The 21982-nt window shown below is 51.7% G+C and overlaps 2 protein-coding genes across 3 annotated transcripts in view; one reads left to right on the top strand and one right to left on the bottom strand.

Moving 5' to 3' along the window:
- The window catches only part of LOC125533170 (auxilin-like protein 1), a 42011-nt gene extending 35515 nt beyond the window's left edge, over positions 1 to 6496 (bottom strand). The window contains exon 1 of the mRNA XM_048696921.1: positions 6162 to 6496. Within this exon, the coding sequence (XP_048552878.1) occupies positions 6162 to 6496 (335 nt within the window). The remainder of the gene's footprint in view (positions 1 to 6161) is intronic.
- Positions 5932 to 10951, top strand: LOC125530792 (glucose-1-phosphate adenylyltransferase large subunit, chloroplastic/amyloplastic). 2 transcript variants are annotated; one of them, XM_048695196.1, is made up of 16 exons: positions 5932 to 6112; positions 7255 to 7493; positions 7589 to 7708; positions 8174 to 8344; positions 8467 to 8556; positions 8658 to 8744; positions 8828 to 8883; positions 8986 to 9079; positions 9171 to 9283; positions 9351 to 9423; positions 9549 to 9629; positions 9776 to 9862; positions 9948 to 10052; positions 10155 to 10261; positions 10356 to 10416; positions 10515 to 10951. In XM_048695196.1, exons 2-16 carry the CDS (start codon positions 7272 to 7274, stop codon positions 10614 to 10616), a joined length of 1569 nt encoding a protein of 522 aa, XP_048551153.1. In that variant the 5' UTR covers positions 5932 to 6112; positions 7255 to 7271; the 3' UTR covers positions 10617 to 10951. The 2 variants fall into 2 exon arrangements, with proteins under 2 accessions (XP_048551153.1, XP_048551160.1); XM_048695203.1 differs by lacking the exon at positions 5932 to 6112 and adding an exon at positions 6218 to 6342.
- The last annotated feature ends 11031 nt before the right edge of the window (positions 10952 to 21982 follow it).

The raw sequence follows: 21982 nt of genomic DNA, 5'->3' as shown, positions 1-21982 counted from the left end.
TCCTCCTTCTCCGGCGAGTCAGGGCACTCCGCCTCCTCCACCGCCTCCTCCTCCGGCGAGTGATGATCAGGGCCCTCGGCCGGCTCCTTCTTCAGCGCGTGGCGGGACTCCGCCTCCTTCTCCGCCTGTGCCAGCGCGCCCGAGCAGCCAGCCTCCTCCTTCTCCGCCTCGTCAGCAAGGGCGGAAGAGACCTGCCACCGCTCCAGCAGCTGCTCCGGCGCGTCGTAGTCCTTCTCCTCCGCCTCATAAGCAAGTAAAGAAGACAACCGCTTCATCTGCTCGGCCGGCGTCTAGCAGTACAACCAAAGGCGGGAGGACATACAGATTCGGTCCTTCTCTGAAGAGTCCACAGAAGTTACCATACGAGAGGACCCTGGAGGAGAACGCGAAGATCGCGCGAACCGAAGTGGATGACTGGTTTCAAGGGTTGAAAGAAAAGAGACATCCACCTCCGGAGGAGAAGGTAGATCCGGTGAAAGTGAAGCGCACTCTAGCTGCCCTGGCAAAACCACCCAAGTCTCCACCGAAAGGCAACTATGAGCGCATTATTGCAAAGACATGGGCCGAAGCGGAGCGGTCGGGAAGTACAGTTAGTGATCAAAGGCTGAAAGAACGACGAGCAGCTGGGAAACAAATTGCCCAGCTCGGCGAACAAGCGAAGCAATCGTGCCCCCCGCTCAAGGTGCCTAGCGACATCGTCGATCCGAGGATGGTGCCCGGTTATGGCAATGTTGACAATTACCTGCCCGACGATGTACATTATGATCCCATGGAGGTGCAGATACACAGATACGAGTACAGGAAGCCTCTCATCAAAGATGAAAAATCTTTAACAACGATGATGCGAAGATTACATGATTGGTACTTGAAAATCTGCAGAGAGTCTGGGGGGAGGAGTACTTTGTATGCGAGAGTTAAACCGGAGCATGACCTCATTGGAATTGAACTGTTGCCTATTCCATTTGAGGAGTTCTATCAGTTTTTCAATCAATTGGCCCTCGATAAAACAACGATCACCTGCTACTGTCTGTAAGTACTACTACTTCTGTCATTAAGTCTCTCTATATAGCTCATCTCTTTCATTGCATGTATTTATAATTATCCTCACTATATTATGCAGATTGAAGATCGCCGAATTGAAGAAAAGACAAATCGGTGATATTGGGTTCGTTAACACATATCTCATAGATGCAACTGAGGTTGAACATCGTCCCGGAGATACCGAGGCCAACTTGCTACGATCATTCAAAAAAAATGAAAACAAAGATATAATACTCTTTCCTTACAACTTCAAGTGAGTGTTCTGTCTTGTGCATATTCGGTTTCCCTTATATATTAGTCCAGGTTATAGTAATGTAATTGATGAGTTATGCATGCGTGTGCAGTTTCCACTATATTCTCCTAGAGATTAGGCTTGAGCAGGGAGTAGTAACCATCTTGGACTCTAAACGAAAAGATCCCCAAGAGTATGCGGACATGACTGAAATCCTCAAGAAGTAATTTAAATTGATCATTATCCACCATATCAGCAACTTTGTTCATTTCCTGATATCAAGTAATTGTTTTCTTTGTCCGGCAGGGTTTGGAGAAAATTCACCAGAAAAGTTCCGGGACTGCCGAAGGAGCTGGAATTTAGACACCCGAAAGTAAGTACTATAGTAGCATGTTCCGCGCATATCCTAGTGATTCAAGCACTAGTTTCATCAATACCATTTAGCATTCTTGCTTATCAGTTTGATTGACCTCTATTTCTTGTAAAGTGGTTGTGGTGGAACAAGGGAATGATTTCTGTGGATACTACGTCTGCGAGTCCATCCGCCACACGACCTGTGAGCGGGGCGGGTAATCTGACAAACAATATGAAGTACGTAAATAACAACATTCACAATTTTATTTTATTACCATCATTTGTGTTGAGTTTCATTCATTCATATATATATGTATTGACCCCCTTCTTCAAATTAGATGTTTCGGAAGCGGGATGAACTCCTAGCACCAGCTCGCATGCGAGCAATTCAAGAGGAATTGGCGGCATTATTTCTTGACCACGTGATCGCTGAAGACGGAGAATACTATGTGGACCATGAGTCTGTATGATTATATTTGTAAGAGATAATTATTGTATATATGTAGCCGGTAGTGTCGGATAGATACACGAGAACATGTTGTTCGACCAATCTCTCGGAGAGGAGAGGTGGTCGATATCACTTCTCTCTGTATGCATATATGTTCATGATGATCTTCTGTTTCCTTCGTTTTCTTACTAGCTAGCTAGCGTGTCTAGTCCACTCTATACGTATGTGTAGTACGTAGCGTCGACCAAGCACGAACATAAGAGAGGACACTTCTCTCTATTAATTATAGCTAGCTAACACAATATATGAAACACCTAAATTAACCCCCCAAAACCCCCAAACCCCCTCCCCTTTCAAAAAAAAAACAAAAACCCCAGCCATAGAAATGCTGACGCGTGGATGCCTATTGGTCCCGGTTGGTGACACCAACCGGGACCAAAGGGTCTCCTGCCTGGGCTCCGCGCATAGGCCACGTTGAGGCCCATCAGTCCCGGTTCTGGATTGAACCGGGACTAAAGGGACAGGGCATTAGTACCGACACTTTAGTCCCGGTTCAGGAACGGGACTAAAGGCCCTTACGAACCGGGACAACAGGCCCTTTTTCTATCAGTGACTGCCAGGTAACGAGATTGAACTAGGTATTGAGATACCGACGATCGAATCTCGGGCAAGTAACATACCGATGACAAAGGGAACAACGTATGTTATGATGCAGTTTGACCGATAAAGATCTTCGTAGAATATGTGGGAGCCAATATGAGCATCCAGGTTCCGCTATTGGTTATTGATCGGAGACGTGTCTCGGTCATGTCTACATTGTTCTCGAACCCGTAGGGTCCGCACGCTTAAGGTTTCGATGACAGTTATATTATGAGTTTATGAGTTTTGATGTACCGAAGGAGGTCGGAGTCCCGGATGAGATCGGGGACATGACGAGGAGTCTCGAAATGGTCGAGACGTAAAGATCGATATATTGGACGACTATATTCGGACATCGGAAAGGTTCCGAGTGATTCGGGTATTTTTCGGAGTACCGGAGAGTTACGGGAATTCGCCGGGGAGTATATGGGCCTTATTGAGCCATACAGGAATAGAGAAGAGAGGCCAAAAGGAAGGAGGCGCCCCCCCCCTCTGGTCCGAATTGGACAAGGGGTGCAACCCCCTTTTCCTTGTTCCTCTCCCCCTCTTTCCTTCTCTCCTACTCCAACATGGGAAGGAGGAGTCCTACTCCCGGTGGGAGTAGGACTCCCCCCTTTGGCGCGCCCTCCTCCTAGGTCGGCCGCCTCCCCCCTTGCTCCTTTATATACGGGGGCAGGGGGGCACCCCATAGACACAATAATTGATTATTGATCTCTTAGCCGTGTGCGGTGCCCCCTTCCACCATAATCCTCGATAATATTGTAGCGGTGCTTAGGCGAAGCCCTACGACGATAGAACATCAAGATCGTCACCACGCCGTCGTGCTAACGGAACTCTTCCTCGACATTCTGCTGGATCGGAGTCCGGGGATCGTCATCGAGCTGAACGTGTGCTAGAACTCGGAGGTGCCGTAGTTTCGGTGCTTGATCGGTCGGGCCGTGAAGACGTACCACTACATCAACCGCGTTGTGCTAACGCTTCCGCTTTCGGTCTACGAGGGTACGTAGACAACACTCTCCCCTCTCGTTGCTATGCATCACCATGATCTTGCGTGTGCATAGGAATTTTTTTGAAATTACTACGTTCCCCAACACATATCATCGTTCTTATTGCATTACTTCGTTTCTCCATGAACTTAATACACTAGATGCATGCTGGATAGCGGTCGATGTGTGGACTAATAGTAGTAGAAGCAGGCAGAAGTCGGTCTACTAATCTTGGACGTAATACCTATATACATGATCATTGCTTTGTATATCGTCATAATTATTTGTTCTTCTATCAATTGCCCAACAATAATTTGTTTACCCACCGTGCGTTATTTTCCCGAGAGAAGCCACTAGTGAAATCTACGGCCCTCGGGTCTATCTTTTATCTTATTTGCTTTTCAATCTATTTTTTGCCGTATTTGTTTTCAGATCTATAATTCCAAAAACCCAAAAATACCTTGTTGCATTTTTTCTTTATTTATTTTATTTCATGTTTTATTCATATCTATTTATCCAATCTACTACAAATTAATCTATCTTTTTACCGAGAAGGGTTTGACAACCCATCTTAAACTTGAGTTGAAAGTATTTGTTCTTTATGTGCAGATACCGTTTATATAGTGTTGCCTGGTTCTCCTACTGAATTGATACCTTGGATTCCCAACTGAGGGAAATGCTTACCGTAGTTGTGATGCATCATCCCTTCCTCTTTGAGGAAATACCGATGCAGTCTCTAGCCACGTCAGACATCAAGGAGGCCGCTCAAATTAAGAAGGTCGAGATCGAGACCACCAATACTGACACCGAAGCAAAAGAGGTGGCACTCGCGATCGTGAGCGTCGACAAAAACAATATGTCACCGGCGTGAAACTGGAGGGTGTACCCACATGTAGTCCACTGGTTTTGTTGTCGGCCGGCATGATCTATGGTCGTTGCTATTTAGCTACTCCCTCCGTCCGGAAATACTTGTCATCAAAATAAATAAGACGGAATGTATCTAGATGTATTTTAGTTCTACATACATCTATTTTTGTCCATTTTGATGACAAGTTTTTTCGGACGGAGGGAGTACATCTTTTGTTGTTTTTAGATTTGTATGCACGCGGATCAGATGCGGGCTGCACGTTGGGCATACGCCCCAACGCATCCACGAGTTCGCCCATTACCATCCAAACAGACAAAATGGACGACCGTTTAAGATCTTGTTTGAGTTGTTTTTATTTTTTCCGTTTCATAATATAAGAGCGTTTTTTACGCTAGTGAACTCGTGTAACGGTTCAGGGCGCACGACACACGCGGCAGTGCGTCACGGGAGGACCCTACGGCGCGGCACGAGCACGCGGCCGGAATGAGTGGATCCGTCAACACGAGGTCCCTCGCGTCCGGACAAGCGCTTGGATCCCCCGCAACCGGCCGCGCGCCACGGCGCCCCCGCGCGTGGCGTCGCGAGAGATCGATCAACCGATCGCTCGCACGTACGAGGGAGGCCCACAGCCCAGTCCGCGGGCCCGGGCGCGGCGTGGCGCGGCGAGAGACCTTCGCCGCACGTCAGTTGGGCAGGCGGAGGCCCAGCTAAGGTGTACTATACCGCTCAAAGAAAAAAAAAACAGGAAATCGCCGGGCGGAGCGATTTGCGCCGTTGGTTCCCCCGGTGATGTGTCTGCGCACGGGGGAACGGACAAACAGACAATGGCCGCGTCCAGTGCAGGCGAGACGAACGAACGAACGAACGTGCTTTGTTGCCGCCGGCTGGTTGGGAAAGGAAATCCGACGGCGGCGGGGAGCGGAGGCCAGTTGTCGGATCCAGCCGCGCGCCAGCGTATTCCACGGCGGGCTAGCTGTGGGCGGGCGGCGAGACCTGAAGGCAACAAAAGCAGCCACGGACACGTCCAACGGCGGAGCGATCGGCCCGACGGTGGCGGCAGCGGTAGCGTGGCGGGCGGAAAGGCGGGGCGGAGGCGTGCGGCGAGGGCCAAGGGCCGAGCGAGGGGACGGTGCGGGGGGCGGTACCGTCCGTCCTGCGCTCGCACATGGCCGGGCATGGGGAATGGTGGGGGGCGGGGATAGCGCCAAGACGGAAAGAGAGTAACGTAGCCAGTCCGGGCCATGCCATGCCGCCCTCACGCTACGCCCCCTCTGCTGCCGGGCTGCTCCACACCGTCCGTTCTCTTGCACTGCAGTGGGACGCCAACGCCTCGGCCCGCTTTATATGCCCGGCCCTCCACATCACCACAGCCCCCGAACTCAACGGCTCCACCGTCTCTCCTCTCTCCCCCTCGCCACCACCACATCAGCGGGGCCACCCCCGGCCTCTTCTTCCCTGCATTTGATTGATCCGTCGCTTGCCCGGTCGCCCGTCGATCCGTTACCCCGCCGTCCGTCCGTCCCTCCCCGGCAGCCGCACCGCAGGTAACACATTTCCGTCGCTCCCTCCCCCCTTGCCGATTCATTAATTTGCGTTCCGGTCATGTGTTGGGCGCGGAATGGCGCAAAGGTGGCGGGCGGGCGCTGCCTGTTCCTCCCGGCCGGCGCATTAATGCCGCCCCGTGCCGACGCCGGCGGGGCACGGGAGGGGCGGCCCGAGCGGCGGTGGATCCATCGGCGGGGCAGCGGCGCGTGCAGGTGGGGGCGCCCGTGAGGTGAGTGAGTGAGCGACACCGCGCGCGCGGCGCCGGCGGCGTGGTTGGTGGGCCAGCCGCCGGCGAGGAGGAAGGAGGGCGGATCTTGTTGCCGGCTTAATTCCAGGATCACGGCCCCTCGTTTTCTCATCAACGGGAGCAGCAGTACCACCATCTTCATTTATTTCCCTCCTGTCTGAATTAACTGTTGCCAACGACTGAACATCACCACTTCAGTCATTTCATTCGTCGCCGCTCGCTGCAAAAGGGAGGGGGCTCGCCGGTGATTGGGGCGAGTCCTCCTTCCCTTTCCTCGATCTCTACCTGTGCCTAGTGGTGATTGCAGGAGCATTTGTTTTGCGTTCCCGACGACAGGAAAATCGAGTCCTCCTAGGATCCTGCGCGCCCTGCTTAAATTTCTTCAAATATTGCGGCTTCTAGGCTCTGACCAGCTCGGTTCCATCATCGCCGCTGCCTTGAAAATAGCACTGCTCACATGTGCATCTTTCCTCGTGTCCACAACAAGTTCACATGTGCAGTGAAATCCTCGTGCAAGTCTCCGTTTCCACTTGCAAAGTTCATCTGGATATTCTGCCTTGCTTCCCTTTGAGTTCAGAAGGGGAAACAGCAAAGGAAGAACGCCAGCCACAGGATCAGCGGATCATCTCCTGATTCACGTGACCCTGTCCTGAAAAGTCACAAAGTCCTTGACACCTTTCCCACTCTTCCACTAGTCCTTTTTCCCATGAACATTGTTGTACGCTACTGAGCTTTACAGAGGGCCGTGACCCGGCCGTGAGAGAGGGAAAAAAGCCCGTGCTCTTTTTGCTCGAACTGTAATTTCATCAGTGATTTGGGCAAAGCCATGTGCAGTTAACGGATTCTGAAGATTCCATGGTTGCTGATGATTCTGAACTTCTCATCTTGTTGCAGTTGCAGGTGGACTGCGAATGTCATCGATGCAGTTCAGCAGCGTGCTGCCCCTGGAGGGCAAGGCGTGCGTCTCCCCCGTCAGGAGAGAGGGCTCAGCCTGCGAGCGCCTCAAGGTCGGGGACAGCAGCAGCATCAGGCATGAGAGGGCCTCCAGGAGGATGTGCAACGGCGGCAGGGGCCCCGCCGCCACGGGCGCGCAGTGCGTGTTCACCTCCGACGCCAGCCCAGCAGACACCCTTGTGAGTTCCCTGTCCATCCCAACCAGATGATGATCGAATTGCACTGTTATGTTAGCATCTCTAACTTTTTGATGCAAAAAAAAAAACACCTGCAGGTTCTCCGGACGTCCTTCAGGAGGAATTACGCTGATCCGAACGAGGTCGCGGCCGTCATACTCGGCGGTGGCACCGGGACTCAGCTCTTCCCACTCACAAGCACAAGGGCCACACCTGCTGTAAGATGACACATTTCATCATGCAGTTCTATGTTTTTAACTGTCTTGCTCCTTTTCTATTACAGGTTGATAGTTTGACACAGTACATCTCAGTTGCAGAAATGAATTTTAAAAAATCTGTGTTACTTACAGATATGTTGTATCGTAGATGATTCGCAGTTTTAGATAGATAGGAATGAGAAAGCTTCATTTAAATTTCACTTGTTATCTATCTGCACATGGCAGCTGATTTGGATAGGACCAGTTGAAGTACAGCTCATTATTCAGTAGCAAGGTTTCTGCATTGTGTTGTGTTTAAATCATTATTAGCAGCAGTGGTTTCTGTAGCCGGACCCGATGATGCCCCCCACTTTAACCGACATGATGTCAACCTCAAGGCTATCAGTGACCATCCATGTAGCTCGTCCAGTCATCTTCGGATCGCCAGCCTGAATCTTGTTCCTTTCCCTTTGTTGCATTGCTCAGGTTCCTATTGGAGGATGTTACAGGCTCATCGACATTCCCATGAGCAACTGCTTCAACAGTGGCATCAACAAGATATTCGTCATGACCCAGTTCAACTCGGCCTCTCTTAATCGTCACATTCATCGCACCTACCTCGGCGGGGGAATCAATTTCACTGATGGATCTGTTGAGGTAGTTGACCTCAGCTTATTAGTTTGTTGTACTCAACTTTTTTTATGATCTTCATCTCGATGTCTTGGGCTTTTAGCTGACTACAGCACACGTTGACTGATACACCTTTTTGCAACAAATAGGTATTGGCCGCGACGCAAATGCCTGGGGAGGCTGCTGGATGGTTCCGCGGAACAGCGGACGCCGTCAGAAAATTTATCTGGGTGCTTGAGGTGAGAAGAGTGTCTAGGAGCACATGGCCCACCTTGCACATCATACTTGTACATCTGGATCTGTTAAAGTAATGCTTATTGTATTCTGTCTACCTCTCCAGGACTATTATAAGAATAAATCCATAGAGCACATTTTGATCTTGTCGGGCGATCAGCTTTATCGCATGGATTACATGGAGCTTGTGCAGGTTTGTGATGTTCTCTTTAACCAGCTCTAGTGTATGTTCTGTTTTGAACTGGCTGACAAAGCTTATTCATACATCCTTTACAGAAACATGTGGATGACAATGCTGACATTACTTTATCATGTGCCCCTGTTGGAGAGAGGTATTAACTATTCTTGTACATCCCAGATCCTTATTTATGAGTTGTATCTTCCTTTTGGTGAAGTTGCACTGCATCCTGATTTGCTTTTCTTTGTTTTGGAAGCCGGGCATCTGAGTACGGGCTAGTGAAGTTCGACAGTTCAGGCCGTGTGGTCCAATTTTCTGAGAAGCCAAAGGGTGCCGATCTGGAAGCGATGGTTAGCGCTCACCTTAGCTCACTGATTCAGATATATCTCTACATCTTGAATGAGGTCTAGTTTCTGAAATTTAACCCATTGATCATTGCAGAAAGTGGATACCAGTTTTCTCAATTTCGCCATAGACGACCCTGCTAAATATCCATATATTGCGTCGATGGGAGTTTATGTCTTCAAAAGAGATGTTCTGCTGAACCTTCTAAAGTAAGAACCTGCTCTTGTGACGATGCGGTTCTCCTGTCAGACTGAATTCTAATGTTGGCATTCTCAGGTCAAGATACGCAGAACTACATGACTTTGGGTCTGAAATCCTCCCGAGAGCTCTGCATGATCACAATGTGCAGGTAAAATTACCATGTGAACTTTATTCATTGTTTCTGCTGGGGAGGTAGCACCTGCATGAAATGCAGTCTGTAAAAACGATTTCCTCTGCATTGCACGACCGTTCATTTGACACTATGTTTGTCAGGCATATGTCTTCACTGACTACTGGGAGGACATTGGAACAATCAGATCCTTCTTCGATGCGAACATGGCCCTCTGCGAGCAGGTGACATTCTAGTTTTGTTTCTTCCAAGTTGACTTGATGTTATTGCAGAAGTAGTTAGGCTTAAATCATCTGATAAATGATAAAGTTGCACTGAGAGACTTCAAGTAACATAATTTCAATCTTCTCACACATTTTTTATTTTGCAGCCTCCAAAGTTTGAATTTTATGATCCAAAAACTCCCTTCTTCACTTCGCCTCGGTACTTACCACCAACAAAGTCAGACAAGTGCAGGGTACGTGTTAGAATGGACCTGCTATTCAGACTATTCCATACAAGCCTTGGTAGTAAGCATCTGATATGGATTCTTCTGTGTGCAGATCAAAGAAGCGATCATTTCGCACGGCTGCTTCTTGCGTGAATGCAAAATCGAGCACTCCATCATCGGCGTTCGTTCACGCCTAAACTCCGGAAGCGAGCTCAAGGTATGTTTTTTCGCACCAAATTAATGCATGTGGTGCATGCCAACTGTAAAACTCATCATGTGTCTGAACGCTGTCATTCTTCTGAATGGTGTTTGTTTGCAGAACGCGATGATGATGGGCGCGGACTCGTACGAGACCGAGGACGAGATCTCGAGGCTGATGTCGGAGGGCAAGGTCCCCATCGGCGTCGGGGAGAACACAAAGATCAGGTGAGAGAGACTGATCTGTACCTCAAAACAACACGTATCGTTCGGCGCAAGTGAGACATTATCTCTAACACTTTTTTGCGTGGATACATTGCAGCAACTGCATCATCGACATGAATGCGAGGATAGGAAGGGACGTGGTCATCTCAAACAAGGAGGTAAGATAACCTCCTTCAGAGTTTAAACTTGGTCCCAAAATTCTGAAGAAAACAACACTTGTCTCTGAAACCATGCTGCTTTGTGCCATTTCTGACAGGGAGTGCAAGAAGCCGACAGGCCGGAGGAAGGGTACTACATCAGGTCCGGGATCGTGGTGATCCAGAAGAACGCGACCATCAAGGACGGCACCGTCGTGTAGAGCGCCGCCGGGTCGGCGCGACGGGTTCTGCGACAACCTCTGTGCTGCATTGATCGTCGTCGTTGTCTCGAGGCCGGGACTGAAGAAGCGATCTGGGGACGGGAGGCGTTTGAAGCTTGAATGGTTGAGACTGAAAGTGAAGGCGCGCGCAGGCAGCATTAGTAGTAAGTAGTAAGTAGCAGTGGAACAAAGTAATAGTCGTTTTTCCCCTGTAATAAATAAGAGGCTGTGTGTTGAGGTAAAGAAGTGGCAGCGATCAAACAAACTCCCGGGGGATGTTCGTGTAAATAAAACTCTATCTAGACTTGTGAAATTTTCAGGGGGTTTTCCCGTCGTCTCTGTCGGTCGACATTGCCACTTTCCTGTGGTGGTTGTCGCCTCTGACGGTCTTTCATATGATGGTTGCTTTATTTATAAAGCGGGGAAACCTACTTTAAAATGTTGCCACCTTACCGTCCATCGGGCGCCACCGCAACAACAATATGTTGCCACCTCAGGTGGAAACCAACAGATACGGTCAGGAACTTTGAATTTGAGAATAACTCATGACCGTTCTTCCTTCGGAGCTCGGATTGCCTTCTGTGGCAACTCCTCCCCCTCGCGATGGCATGTGGCTGTCGGTTAGTAGGGAGGTCGTCGGGGCCTCACGTTCAGACCGTGTTTGTTATCGGCCGTGTCCTCCATGAATGTCCCGTCCAGTTTACAATGTTTACTAATCTGATTCTTTTTCTTCCTTAATGTTGCCTTCTTTTGGAAGAACTTTGTGTTCCGGTCCCCCTCCTTGAGCCATTGTACTCTGGATCACCGACGCCACATTATTTCCTCCCTGTGGTACAGCTTGGCCAGTTTATCTTGCACTTCACATTCTTCTTTTTTTTCTCGAATACGCACGAGTGTGCGTACTATATATTAAAGGAAGAGGGTGATGACAAGAGCCCGTCCACGTTGGCATTCACATGTTGCAATGTTACATGCGGACCAACACCGCCGGCTTAGCCGTGTACTACCAAAGCCTAACTTCTTCCCTCAGCCCACCTAACTAAACCTTCCAGAAGAGGTTCTACGCTGCCTTTGAAGATGCCAGCTTGCTTCCATGTGCGTCCTTCGGTGTCAATTCTACTCACGAGCGTCTTCAAGGGGAGGGATGCGCCATCGAAGACGATCGCGTTTTGGTGCTTCCAGATTTCCCACAACACTAGCAGCAGCAATGCGTGTGTGTCCTTCATCGCTGGCCCAAGAGTAGCTGTGATGGCGCCCCAGTCCCGCAGCCTCGAGTCCGGGCTTGGCGTCCACTTTGGCCTACCGAGAGCTCCACAAAGGACATGCCAAACATCCCTCACAAAGACACAACCCAAAAGGAGATGATCGATGGTCTCTTCGTGCTGGTCACAGAAGGGGCACGCCTCTTGGTGGTCCAAGCCTCGCCTCGCGAGTCTGTCTGAGGTCCAGCACCTGTTGTGCATCGCCAGCCAGAGAAAGAAACGGCAATGGAGTGGGGCCTTTGATTTCCACGTAAATTCTGCCATCGGCTCTACTTCCCACCCCACAAACCGGGCCTCGTAAGCAGATTTAGTGGAGTAGTCCCCATTGGCCTCCCAACTCCAGGTCATGCGGTCCGGTTCTGCCGGTCTAAGCGCCATGTTACTTACCCGGTCCCAAAGGCTCATGTATTCATTCAACTGCTCGCTGGAGAGGTCGGGGCCGATGTCTAAAGCCCAGTCCCCCGTATAAACCGCCCGATGGACCGTCCGAGAACCCCGCGCACTGGGAGCGACAATTGCATATATGGATGGGGCAAGGTCTTGGACCGTAAAGCCGCCGAGCCACCGATCTTCCCAGAAGCGGGCACACTTGCCATCGCCCAGCATAGTTTTTGTGGCTGCCCTGAAGAGTTGCCGCGATTCCACAGGAACTGTAATTTGGAATTCAGCCCATGGTCTGGACTGATCTGTGTGCTGGAGCCAGAGCCGTCGGGCTTGAATAGCTATGTTCAGCCACCGGACGTTGGGAAGGCCCAAGCCGCCCGCCCACTTGGGCGCGCAAACGGCCTCCCAGGCAACTCTGCAGTGCCCACCATTGGCGCTCGCGCGGGCGCACCAGAGGAAGCCCCTGCAAATTCTTCTCATGGCTTTGAGCACCTTCTGAGGAATGTCAAGCGCCATCATTGCGTGGATCAGAGTTGCACAGGGGACCGATTTGCTCAGCAGAAGGCGGCCACTCTTCGGCATGGAGGTGGCCCTCCAAGTTGGCAGTTTGCGCGCAAGGCAATCCACGAGCCCCATCAGCTGAGCCGACGTTTGTTTCCGGATTGTAAGCGGTAGGCCGAGGTATTTGCAAGGATATACACCCGTCGGGCATCCCAGGATTTGCTCCACTCGTTCCATGTCAGTTGTAGTGCATCGGATGGGCAATGCCATGCTTTTGGAGAGGTTCACCATAAGGCCTGAAGCCTCTCCAAAGCTGTGAAGGATCATAGCACTTGCCCGCATGTCAGCATCTTTCGGTTTGACAAAGAGCATCACATCGTCAGCAAACAGCAAGAGTCGCTGTTGTAGCCCAATCCGGGCCAGCGGAGACAGGATGGCACGAGATGCGGCCATCTGGAACATCTTGTGCAGTGGCGAGAGGGGCGCGCCCTGTCGCATGCCCCTGGCATTGAAGATTGGCCTGCCGGGGTGTCCGTTTACCATGATCCGTGTCGAAGAGGTGGCCAAAAGTCCACACACCCACTCAATCCACCTCGCACCAAAGCCCATTGCCCGCAGCACCTTGAAAAGAAAAGGCCATTGAACCGTGTCGAATGCTTTCGTGATATCCAGCTTGAGCATCATCGTGGGTTCCCGGAGGGCATGCAATCGACGCGCCATGCATTGGACCAACATGAAATTGTCGTGGATGGACCGACCTTTGATGAAGGCACTCTGGTGGATGCCCACCAACTCAGGCAGCTCTAGCGACAACCTAACTGCCATTGCTTTGTCAAAAATCTTCACAGCCCCATGCATGAGGCTGACCGGCCGGTAGTCCTTGATGTCCTCCGCCCCATCGATCTTGGGGAGGAGAGTAACAATAGCTTTGTTGATCGCCGGCAGCCCGTGCATGTCACCTTGGTGGAAGAGGTCCATGGCGTGCATGATGTCATCCTTGATTATGGGCCAGCAAGATGCATAGAATCTTCCAGTGAAGCCGTCCGGTCCCGGCGCCTTGTCCATGGGCATGGACTTGACTACCTGCTCAATCTCATCCACAGTAAAAGGCACCTCGAGGTGTGCCATGTCTCTACGCGGCAGGTTCAGGGCTTCCAGGTTAAGAGTCTGCGCCCGTAGTGGTGCCGCCCCCAACAAGCGGTCGTAGAAGCCATCCACCAAGCAGGAAAGCTCATCCTGGCCCGAGGCCACAGCCTTCCCTTCCTTGAGAGCGGTGATCAAGTTGCGCCGTTGGCGGTGACGGGCGTGGCTATGAAAAAACTTGGTGTTCGCGTCCCCCTCACGAAGAAAGAGGAGACGGGAACGCAGCCGTGCAATTGTGCGCTCAAGGGAGGATAGCCCAAGCAGCTTCCTTTTTAGAATTTTGTGCAACTCCCGCTCCGGAGAAGAAAGCTCCCTTGCATCCATGGCCGTGTCTAGGCGAAAAATTACTTCTAGGGCTATTGCAATCTGCATCTTGACGTTGCCCACCCACCGGTCACTCCACTTCTTTAGAGCCTTGGCCGTGGCTCTAAGTTTTTGATCGAGCACAACGTACGGGTTTCCACCCTGTGGGATCGACGCCCAAGCGTCCCTGACCGTGTCAAAGAATCCGTCTGCCTTCGTCCAAAAAGACTCGAACTTGAATCTCCGTCCCATGCTCAACTCCGCATCAAGGTTCAGCAACATGGGGCAATGATCGGAAACTGCCGTGCTCAGCGCCGTAAGGATGTTGTTAGGGTACATGTCTTCCCAAGAGTTGGTGCAAAAAACATGGTCAATCTTCTCCATGGTTGCCCGATCTCGTTCATTTGACCACATATACCTTCTACCATTCAGATAGAGCTCCTTGAGCTCGAGCAAGTTAAGCCGCCTACGGAACCGGGACGTCATCCGCCTGTTGATCAACTCGTTGTTCTTATCCTCGGGGTTTACTAGCAAATTGAAGTCGCCCACGACCACCCAGGGTCCCGCGTGCAAGTCCCGAATGTCGATTAGCTCTTGCATGAATTCGATCTTCTCAAGATCCCGCTGCGGACCATAGACGCCTGTGAGCCACCACTCTTGGCCTTCTCAAGGCCGAACTAATGCAGTCAAGGTGTTGCTGGTGTAGTGCGAGTTTGAGACCGCCACGATCGACGCGTCCCAAGATAGAAGTATCCCGCCCCTCGTACCGATAGCCGGAAGGTAGAAAAAGTGCTCGAATTTATTTCCGAGGCAGTGCCTCACGATGTCAAGAGTTACAACTTCTAATTTAGTCTCCTGGAAGCAAACCACTGCGGGGTTTGCCGCGGCCACCACCTGCCCAACGGCACACCTACGAGCTGGGTTGTTCAAGCCGCGAACGTTCCACACGAGGATCTTGGACGGTTGTGCGTTCATTTCAAAGGCCTACCGAGCTGCCACGGACTGGGCACTAGCGTGCGCCATCCACCGCCTCATCATGCTTGAGCAAAGGCAGGACCGAAGGCTCCCAACCAAAAAGGGTTAGGATGGCCTTGATATGCCCGTCGTTTAGTGGCTGCTGGAACAGCTGAGCATATGCGTGCAGCGCGTCGTCTGAGATTTGGTCCCCTTCATTAGCCAAGCAAAGCTTCCGAATAAGCACCCCTTGCTGCTTAGAGGCATGCGAGCCCTGTCCAGCTCCACGCGCGATCCTCACACTCCTCCTGGGGTTTGAGACCGGTTGTCTCCTCTGCCTGGGAGGCATTTTGGCCGCTGGTGGTTCTCTGGCAAGTGGCCTAGCAAGAATTGGGGAAGGGGCAATCACGAGCTCTTCACGTAGCGCAACCAACGGGTGCATGCGGGTGCATGGCGTGCATGGCTCGTCTCCACTACGGGCCTGGCAGCTGGCAGGTCCCTGCTGCTGTGCCGAGGGGCTGAGCTGCACCAGCTCCCAGGCCTGATCCTGCCTGCCACGGATTGGCGCGGTGGGTGTGCAGAGCTTCCCATCCAATTGGTCGTCATTAGCCAGTGGTTCAAGCAACGAGGCCGAGATGTCGCGACTTGGGGACAGCAGGTGGGCGCTGTCGCATGCGCCAGGCAGGGGCAGAGCCATGGACCCGACCAACAAGGGAGGTGGGCCACCACACACAGCCAAGGCAGCAGGGCCGCCCGAATCCCGAGTCCGCCCCATACCCACGGTTACCATGCCCACAGATGGTGGCAACGCTGACTCCCGGGCCCCAGTGCACGACCTCGATTATTGGCCAATCAAGCCAACACACGAGGCAGAACTCTCTAGAGGCTGACTGTCCATCATCTGGGCGACCGACGTGTTGGTGAACGTAGCAGAATTTTAAAATTTTCTACGCATCACCAAGATCAATATATGGAGTCATCTAGCAACGAGGGAGAGAGTAGTGCATCTACATACCCTTGTAGATCGCGCGTGGAAGCGTTCAAGAGAACGGGGTTGATGGAGTCGTACTCATCGTGATCCAAATCACCGATGACCTAGCGCCGAACGGACGGCACCTCCGCGTTCAACACACGTACGGTTGGGAAGACGTCTCCTCCAACTTGATCCAGCAAGGGGGAAGGAGAGGTTGATGAAGATCCAGCAGCACGACGGCGTGGTGGTGGAAGCAACGGTGATCTCGGCAGGGCTTCGCCAAGCTCAGGGAGAGGGAGGAGTGTCACGGGAGGGAGAGGGAGGCGCCAGGGGCTAGGGTGCGGCTGCTCTCCCTCCCCCCTCTTTATATAGGGGCCTTGGGGGGGAGCCGGCCCTAGGGAGATGGATCTCCAAGGGGGCGGCGGCCAAGGGGTGGCTTCCCCCCCCCCCCAAGCCAAGTGGGGGGCGCCCCCACCCCTAGGGTTTCCCAACCCTAGGCGCAGGGGAGGCCCAAGGGGGGCGCACCAGCCCACTAGGGGCTGGTTCCCCTCCAACTTCAACCCATGGGGCCCTCCGGGATAGGTGGCCCCACCCGGTGGACCCCCGGGACCCTTCCGGTGGTCCCAGTACAATACCGATTACCCCCGAAACTTTCCCGATGGCCGAAACTTGACTTCCTATATATAAATCTTCACCTCCGGACCATTTTGAAACTCCTCGTGATGTCCGGGATCTCATCCGGGACTCCGAACAACTTTCGGGTTACCGTATGCTAATATCTCAACAACCTTAGCGTCACCGAACCTTAAGTGTGTAGACCCTACGGGTTCGGGAGACACGCAGACATGACCGAGACGACTCTCCGGTCAATAACCAACAGCGGGATCTGGATACCCATGTTGGCTCCCACATGCTCCTCGATGATCTCATCGGATGAACCACGATGTCGAGGATTCAATCAATCCCGTATACAATTCCCTTTGTCAATCGGTACGTTACTTGCCCGAGACTCGATCATCAGTATCCCAATACATCGTTCAATCTCGTTACCGGCAATTCACTTTACTCGTACCGTAATGCATGATCCCGTGATCAACCACTTGGTCACATTGAGCTCATTATGATGATGCATTACCGAGTGGGCCCAAAGATACCTCTTCGTCATACGGAGTGACAAATACAAGTCTCGATTCGTGCCAACCCAACAGACACTTTCGGAGATACCTGTAGTGTACCTTTATAGTCACCCAGTTATGTTGTGACGTTTGGCACACCCAAAGAACTTCTACGGTATCCGGGAGTTGCACAATCTCATGGTCTAAGGAAATGATACTTGACATTTAGAAAAGCTATAGCAAACGAACTACACGATCTTTGAGCTATGCTTAGGATTGGGTCTTGTCCATCACATCATTCTCCTAATGATGTGATTCCGTTATCAATGACATCCAATGTCCATAGTCAGGAAATCATGACTATCTTTTGATCAACGAGCTAGTCAACTAGAGGCTCACTAGGGACGTGTTGTGGTCTATGTATTCACACATGTATTACGATTTCCGGATAACACAATTATAGCATGAATAATAAACAATTATCATGAACAAAGAAATATAATAATAACAATTTTATTATTGCCTCTAAGGCATATTTCCAACACGACGAAGACCCAGTCTGCTCGGTCCCTCCGGTCAAAAGATCCACCTGACCATCCACCGTCAGCCCTGCCCTGCTCTGTCCTATCTCCTTATCTCCGACGCCAGGCAGGTCCACCTCGAGGGGGTCCAGAGGGGCCGGTCGCGACGCCGCTGAAGGCGCGGCCACGACCGCCTGGAGCACCGCCTCCCTCGCCGGAGGGGCCAAAGCCACCGAAGAAGCGCCCGAGCCTCCACACTCCACGCTCGCGGACCGGCGACCCGCCCCAGGCCGCGTCGACGGGCCACGGCCAAGATCACCACCCGCGGAAGAGTCGTCCCGGCCACCGCTCCGCGAGGGCGGCGAAGGCGGCGGCGGCGAACCCGCATCGCCAGGCGCATCCAGCCGGGCCGGTGGCGCCAGCTGAGAAATTGAGATGGGATAGCAGAGCGCTGTAGGGGTGTCGGAGACGAGGCCGTGACGGCCGCGTGCTGGTTCCTTGATGAACAACCTGCGCTGGGATGGGATCGCCGTCGGATCATCTGTGCGTAGCCAGACATGGAACGCCGACATGTCGAAGCGTCGAGCCGTGCGCTCCGCAACCTGCTCCACAAAGCCACAACCTCGCAGGAGCACCTCAGCCGTCTTCTTAGTCCACGCATGGGCCGGCACACCGACGAGCCTGAGCGGCACAAAGATAGGCAGGTGGGCACCTGTTGCCTGGCCCTGCCGGAGCCAAGGCCGGAGCGAAAACTCGAATCTGCCCGCCGAACCGCGTCCAGCGGCGCGTCTGCGGTCAACCTTGAGCTGGCGAATGATAGGGTGCTTGCAGATCACCAGAAAATCCTCCAGGAAGAAAGGTCGGATGGACATGTCATTCAGGTCAATGCCAAACTCGTTGTGCAGCGTGGCCGACGCTTCGGCCAAGTCCACAGCCGGCCTCGAGCCGGTGACCGAGACGACCACCGCCAGGGCCAAGCTAGCCTCCATCCCCCGCAGTTCCTCAGAGTCGTCCAGGAAGCATCGATCATCCTCCACTGCGGCCGTAGCAGCAACCGCAACCAACAGGGAAGGCCGCCGGTCTACTCCACTGCCAGCAAACGGCACCGAAAAGTCCGGTCCACTCACACTGCCAACAGACTCCACCCGCATCCGCGGGCGCCAGGGGCTCACCAGTCGAACGGCCCCCACCGGGGGAGGGCCCGGCGGTGGTGGCGGCAGCGACGCCGGAGACCGCGTACGGGCACGGGACGGTGGCAGGGGAGGAAAGGCGTCCACTTGGCCGGCGGGCGCAGCTGACACACCCCCACCCCCAGGAGGCGAGGCGCAGGATTCGCGGCGACAGAGCTGGGCGCCAGCGGCCCCTGAGGCAGCCCCACCGGCGGGGAAGCGCTCCCACACAGGTGGCACTCCCTGGCGATGTAGCACTTCACATTCTTCTCTCAAAGGTTCTCTTCGGCCAGAGCCTCCTTCGGTCGATTAAGTACTTCATTCAACTTCTTATTTCCTTCAGAACTCTTCCAAACTCATCTTTACTCCATGCTTGCAGCAATCCTGACATGCCCTTCAATTTTTATTTGTGTCCTTTATTGTTTTGGTTTTGTCTTCCTTGGTGATATGTACATCGGCGGCAGAGGCGGGATACCCATCGGCACCGTCCCCGCCACTACTATTTCTTTCCCCACCCTCACCCCAATGTTCAAATTCTTATATTTGCTAAGGGCAAAAGGGCATCTCCCTTCTCTCCTTCCCCCATCGGTCCTACGGTTTTAGAGGATTCGAGGTTGTGTCCCCAACCTCGTCTCTTTTATTTGGCTCAACATCTTCAGACGATGTCTTAGTGGATGTGTTACTTCCCCTTCCTCCTCCTCCTACGTCGTCTTCCCCTACCCCACATGAAACCCCGAGTAGATGCATTTGGCTATGCATATGGTACAACCCTTTTTGAGCAAGCATCCATGTTCCATAATCCATACTGCTTATGTATGTCGTCCGATACACCATCACCACATTCTTCATGAATGTAACCCATTAGCCCACAAACCTTGCAGAAGAAAGGTACTTTCTCATATTTAACTAGTAGCATTTTTCTTCCTTCGCCAATGATATTCAATGAAACAAAACGGGCTAGGCCTTTATTCACCTGCACTCTCACCCTTACGCGAACATAGTTCCCTTCATATAGAAGGTACGACGGCATCTGAACCTCCCTAACCCTGCCAATCCTATGCTAAATCGTCCACAACAGCATCATGGCGGTAGCGTTCTGGAATGTTGTGCATTTGTGCCTAGGAAAGTAGTGGTTGCACCCACGTTTGATGCACCCACACAATGAACAGAAAAAGTCAAGTCAAACACTAGTTAGTTATTAAGGTGAGATGCACCAAAGCAGCGCTCGTTGCACTAGCGCACTATCTTTTCATAGTCTTCGATCATCACACCCAACCCTCCAACCCTTTAAAAATCCATGGTGCCATATGAACCGCCTTCGTCCAGTACCCCAAGCAGAACATCCGAAAGATGAACACACTGTTCCTCGCTTCCTGCATTTTGGCATATATACTTTAATCCCCATAGAAACTTTAGGGCTTCAAAAAGCGCCGACGACTGGACGATTTGTTGGTAATCACCTTCCAATCGCCTGCGCAGATCCATGATGTCGTCCAGTTCTTCATCTTTTAGGTTTATTAGGCGTTGCGTGTGATGATTACAAAAGAGGTAAATACACTAGAAGTCACACAACTTGCACGCAACATTCAGTTTAGTGCATAAACTTGTAAAATACGTGTTTCTGGTTATCTAACTTGTCATCTCATTCATATACGGTGCTTCCTACCGTATTCCTACGCGTGCCAACGTGGCAGGGCCACCGTTAGTGGCTGAGGCTGGTTTTTTTTTTGTAAGAAAGGATCCATACATTCTATTCATTTTTACACAAAAAATCCTCAAATAAAATGAAAGAAGCTGCAGCGCATGATGGGATTCAAACCGAGGAGCTAGCACGATCCGCCTAGCATAGAGAGCCACTAGACCAACTAACAGTTGACGCTGAAATGCACAGTAAAAGCTATTTAACACGTACTGCATAAATAAAAATAGAAATTAAAACAACAAAAGGGTTTGCTGAAAAGGGAAAGCCCCAGTTTGATACTATGGCATCGTGTACAAGTGCCAACCATCAGGCCACAACTACACTTAATAACATAAACAAATTTTATCTTGTGTATTGTTATTTTCTATGTAAGATAGATTTTGAAAGATCGTGGATGTCGCCTAGAGGGGGGGTGAATAGGCGTTTTAAAATAATTATGGTTTAGGCTTGAACAAATGCGGAATAAACCTAGCGGTTAATTTGTCAAGCACAAAACCTAAAACAACTAGGCTCACTTATGTGCACCAACAACTTATGCTAAGCAAGATAAGCAACTATGTGATAGCAAGACATATGACAAGAAACAATATGGCTATCACAAAGTAAAGTGCATAAGTAAAGGGGCTCGGGTAAGAGATAACCGAGGCACGCGGAGACGATGATGTATCCCGAAGTTCACACCCTTGCGGATGCTAATCTCCGTTTGGAGCGGTGTGGAGGCACAATGCTCCCCAAGAAGTCACTAGGGCCACCGTAATCTCCTCACGCCCTCGCACAATGCAAGATGCCGTGATTCCACTAAGGGACCCTTGAGGGCGGTCACCGAACCCGTACAAATGGCAACCTTGGGGGCGGTCACCGAACCCGTACACTTTGGCAACCCTTGGGGGCGGTCACCGGTACCCGTCAAATTGCTCGGGGCGATCTCCACAACCTAATTGGAGACCCCGGCGCTTGCACGGAGCTTTGCACCACAATGATTGAGCTCCAAACACCAACAACCGTCTAGGGCGCCCAAGCACCCAAGAGGAACAAGCTCAAGGGTACCAAGCACCCAAGAGTAATAAGCTTCTCAACTTGTAACTTCCACGTATCACGTGGAGAACTCAAACCGATGCACCAAATGCAATGGCAAGGGCACACGGAGTGCCCAAGTCTCTCTCTCAAATCCCACCGAAGCAACTAATGTTAGGGAGGAAAATGAGAGGAAGAACAAGAAAGAGAACACCAAAAACTCCAAGATCTAGATCCTAGGGGTTCCCCTCACATAGAGAAGAAAGTGATTGGTGAAAATGTGGATCTAGATCTCCTCTCTCTTTTCCCTCAAAAACTAGCAAGA

This window comes from Triticum urartu, chromosome 1, assembly GCF_003073215.2.
Source record: "Triticum urartu cultivar G1812 chromosome 1, Tu2.1, whole genome shotgun sequence".
Lineage (NCBI taxonomy): Eukaryota > Viridiplantae > Streptophyta > Magnoliopsida > Poales > Poaceae > Triticum > Triticum urartu.
Note: the sequence above shows the minus strand (reverse complement) of the source record. Positions and strands in the feature narration are given on the sequence as shown.

Bases quoted from the DNA above. Each gene is read 5' to 3' on its own strand.
- LOC125530792 (XM_048695196.1), top strand. From the start codon at position 7,272: ATGTCATCGATGCAGTTCAGCAGCGTGCTGCCCCTGGAGGGCAAGGCG. The intron at 8,345-8,466 runs GTAGTTGACCTC...TGCAACAAATAG, and splicing joins TCACTGATGGATCTGTTGAG to GTATTGGCCGCGACGCAAAT. The intron at 9,630-9,775 runs GTGACATTCTAG...TTTATTTTGCAG, and splicing joins ACATGGCCCTCTGCGAGCAG to CCTCCAAAGTTTGAATTTTA.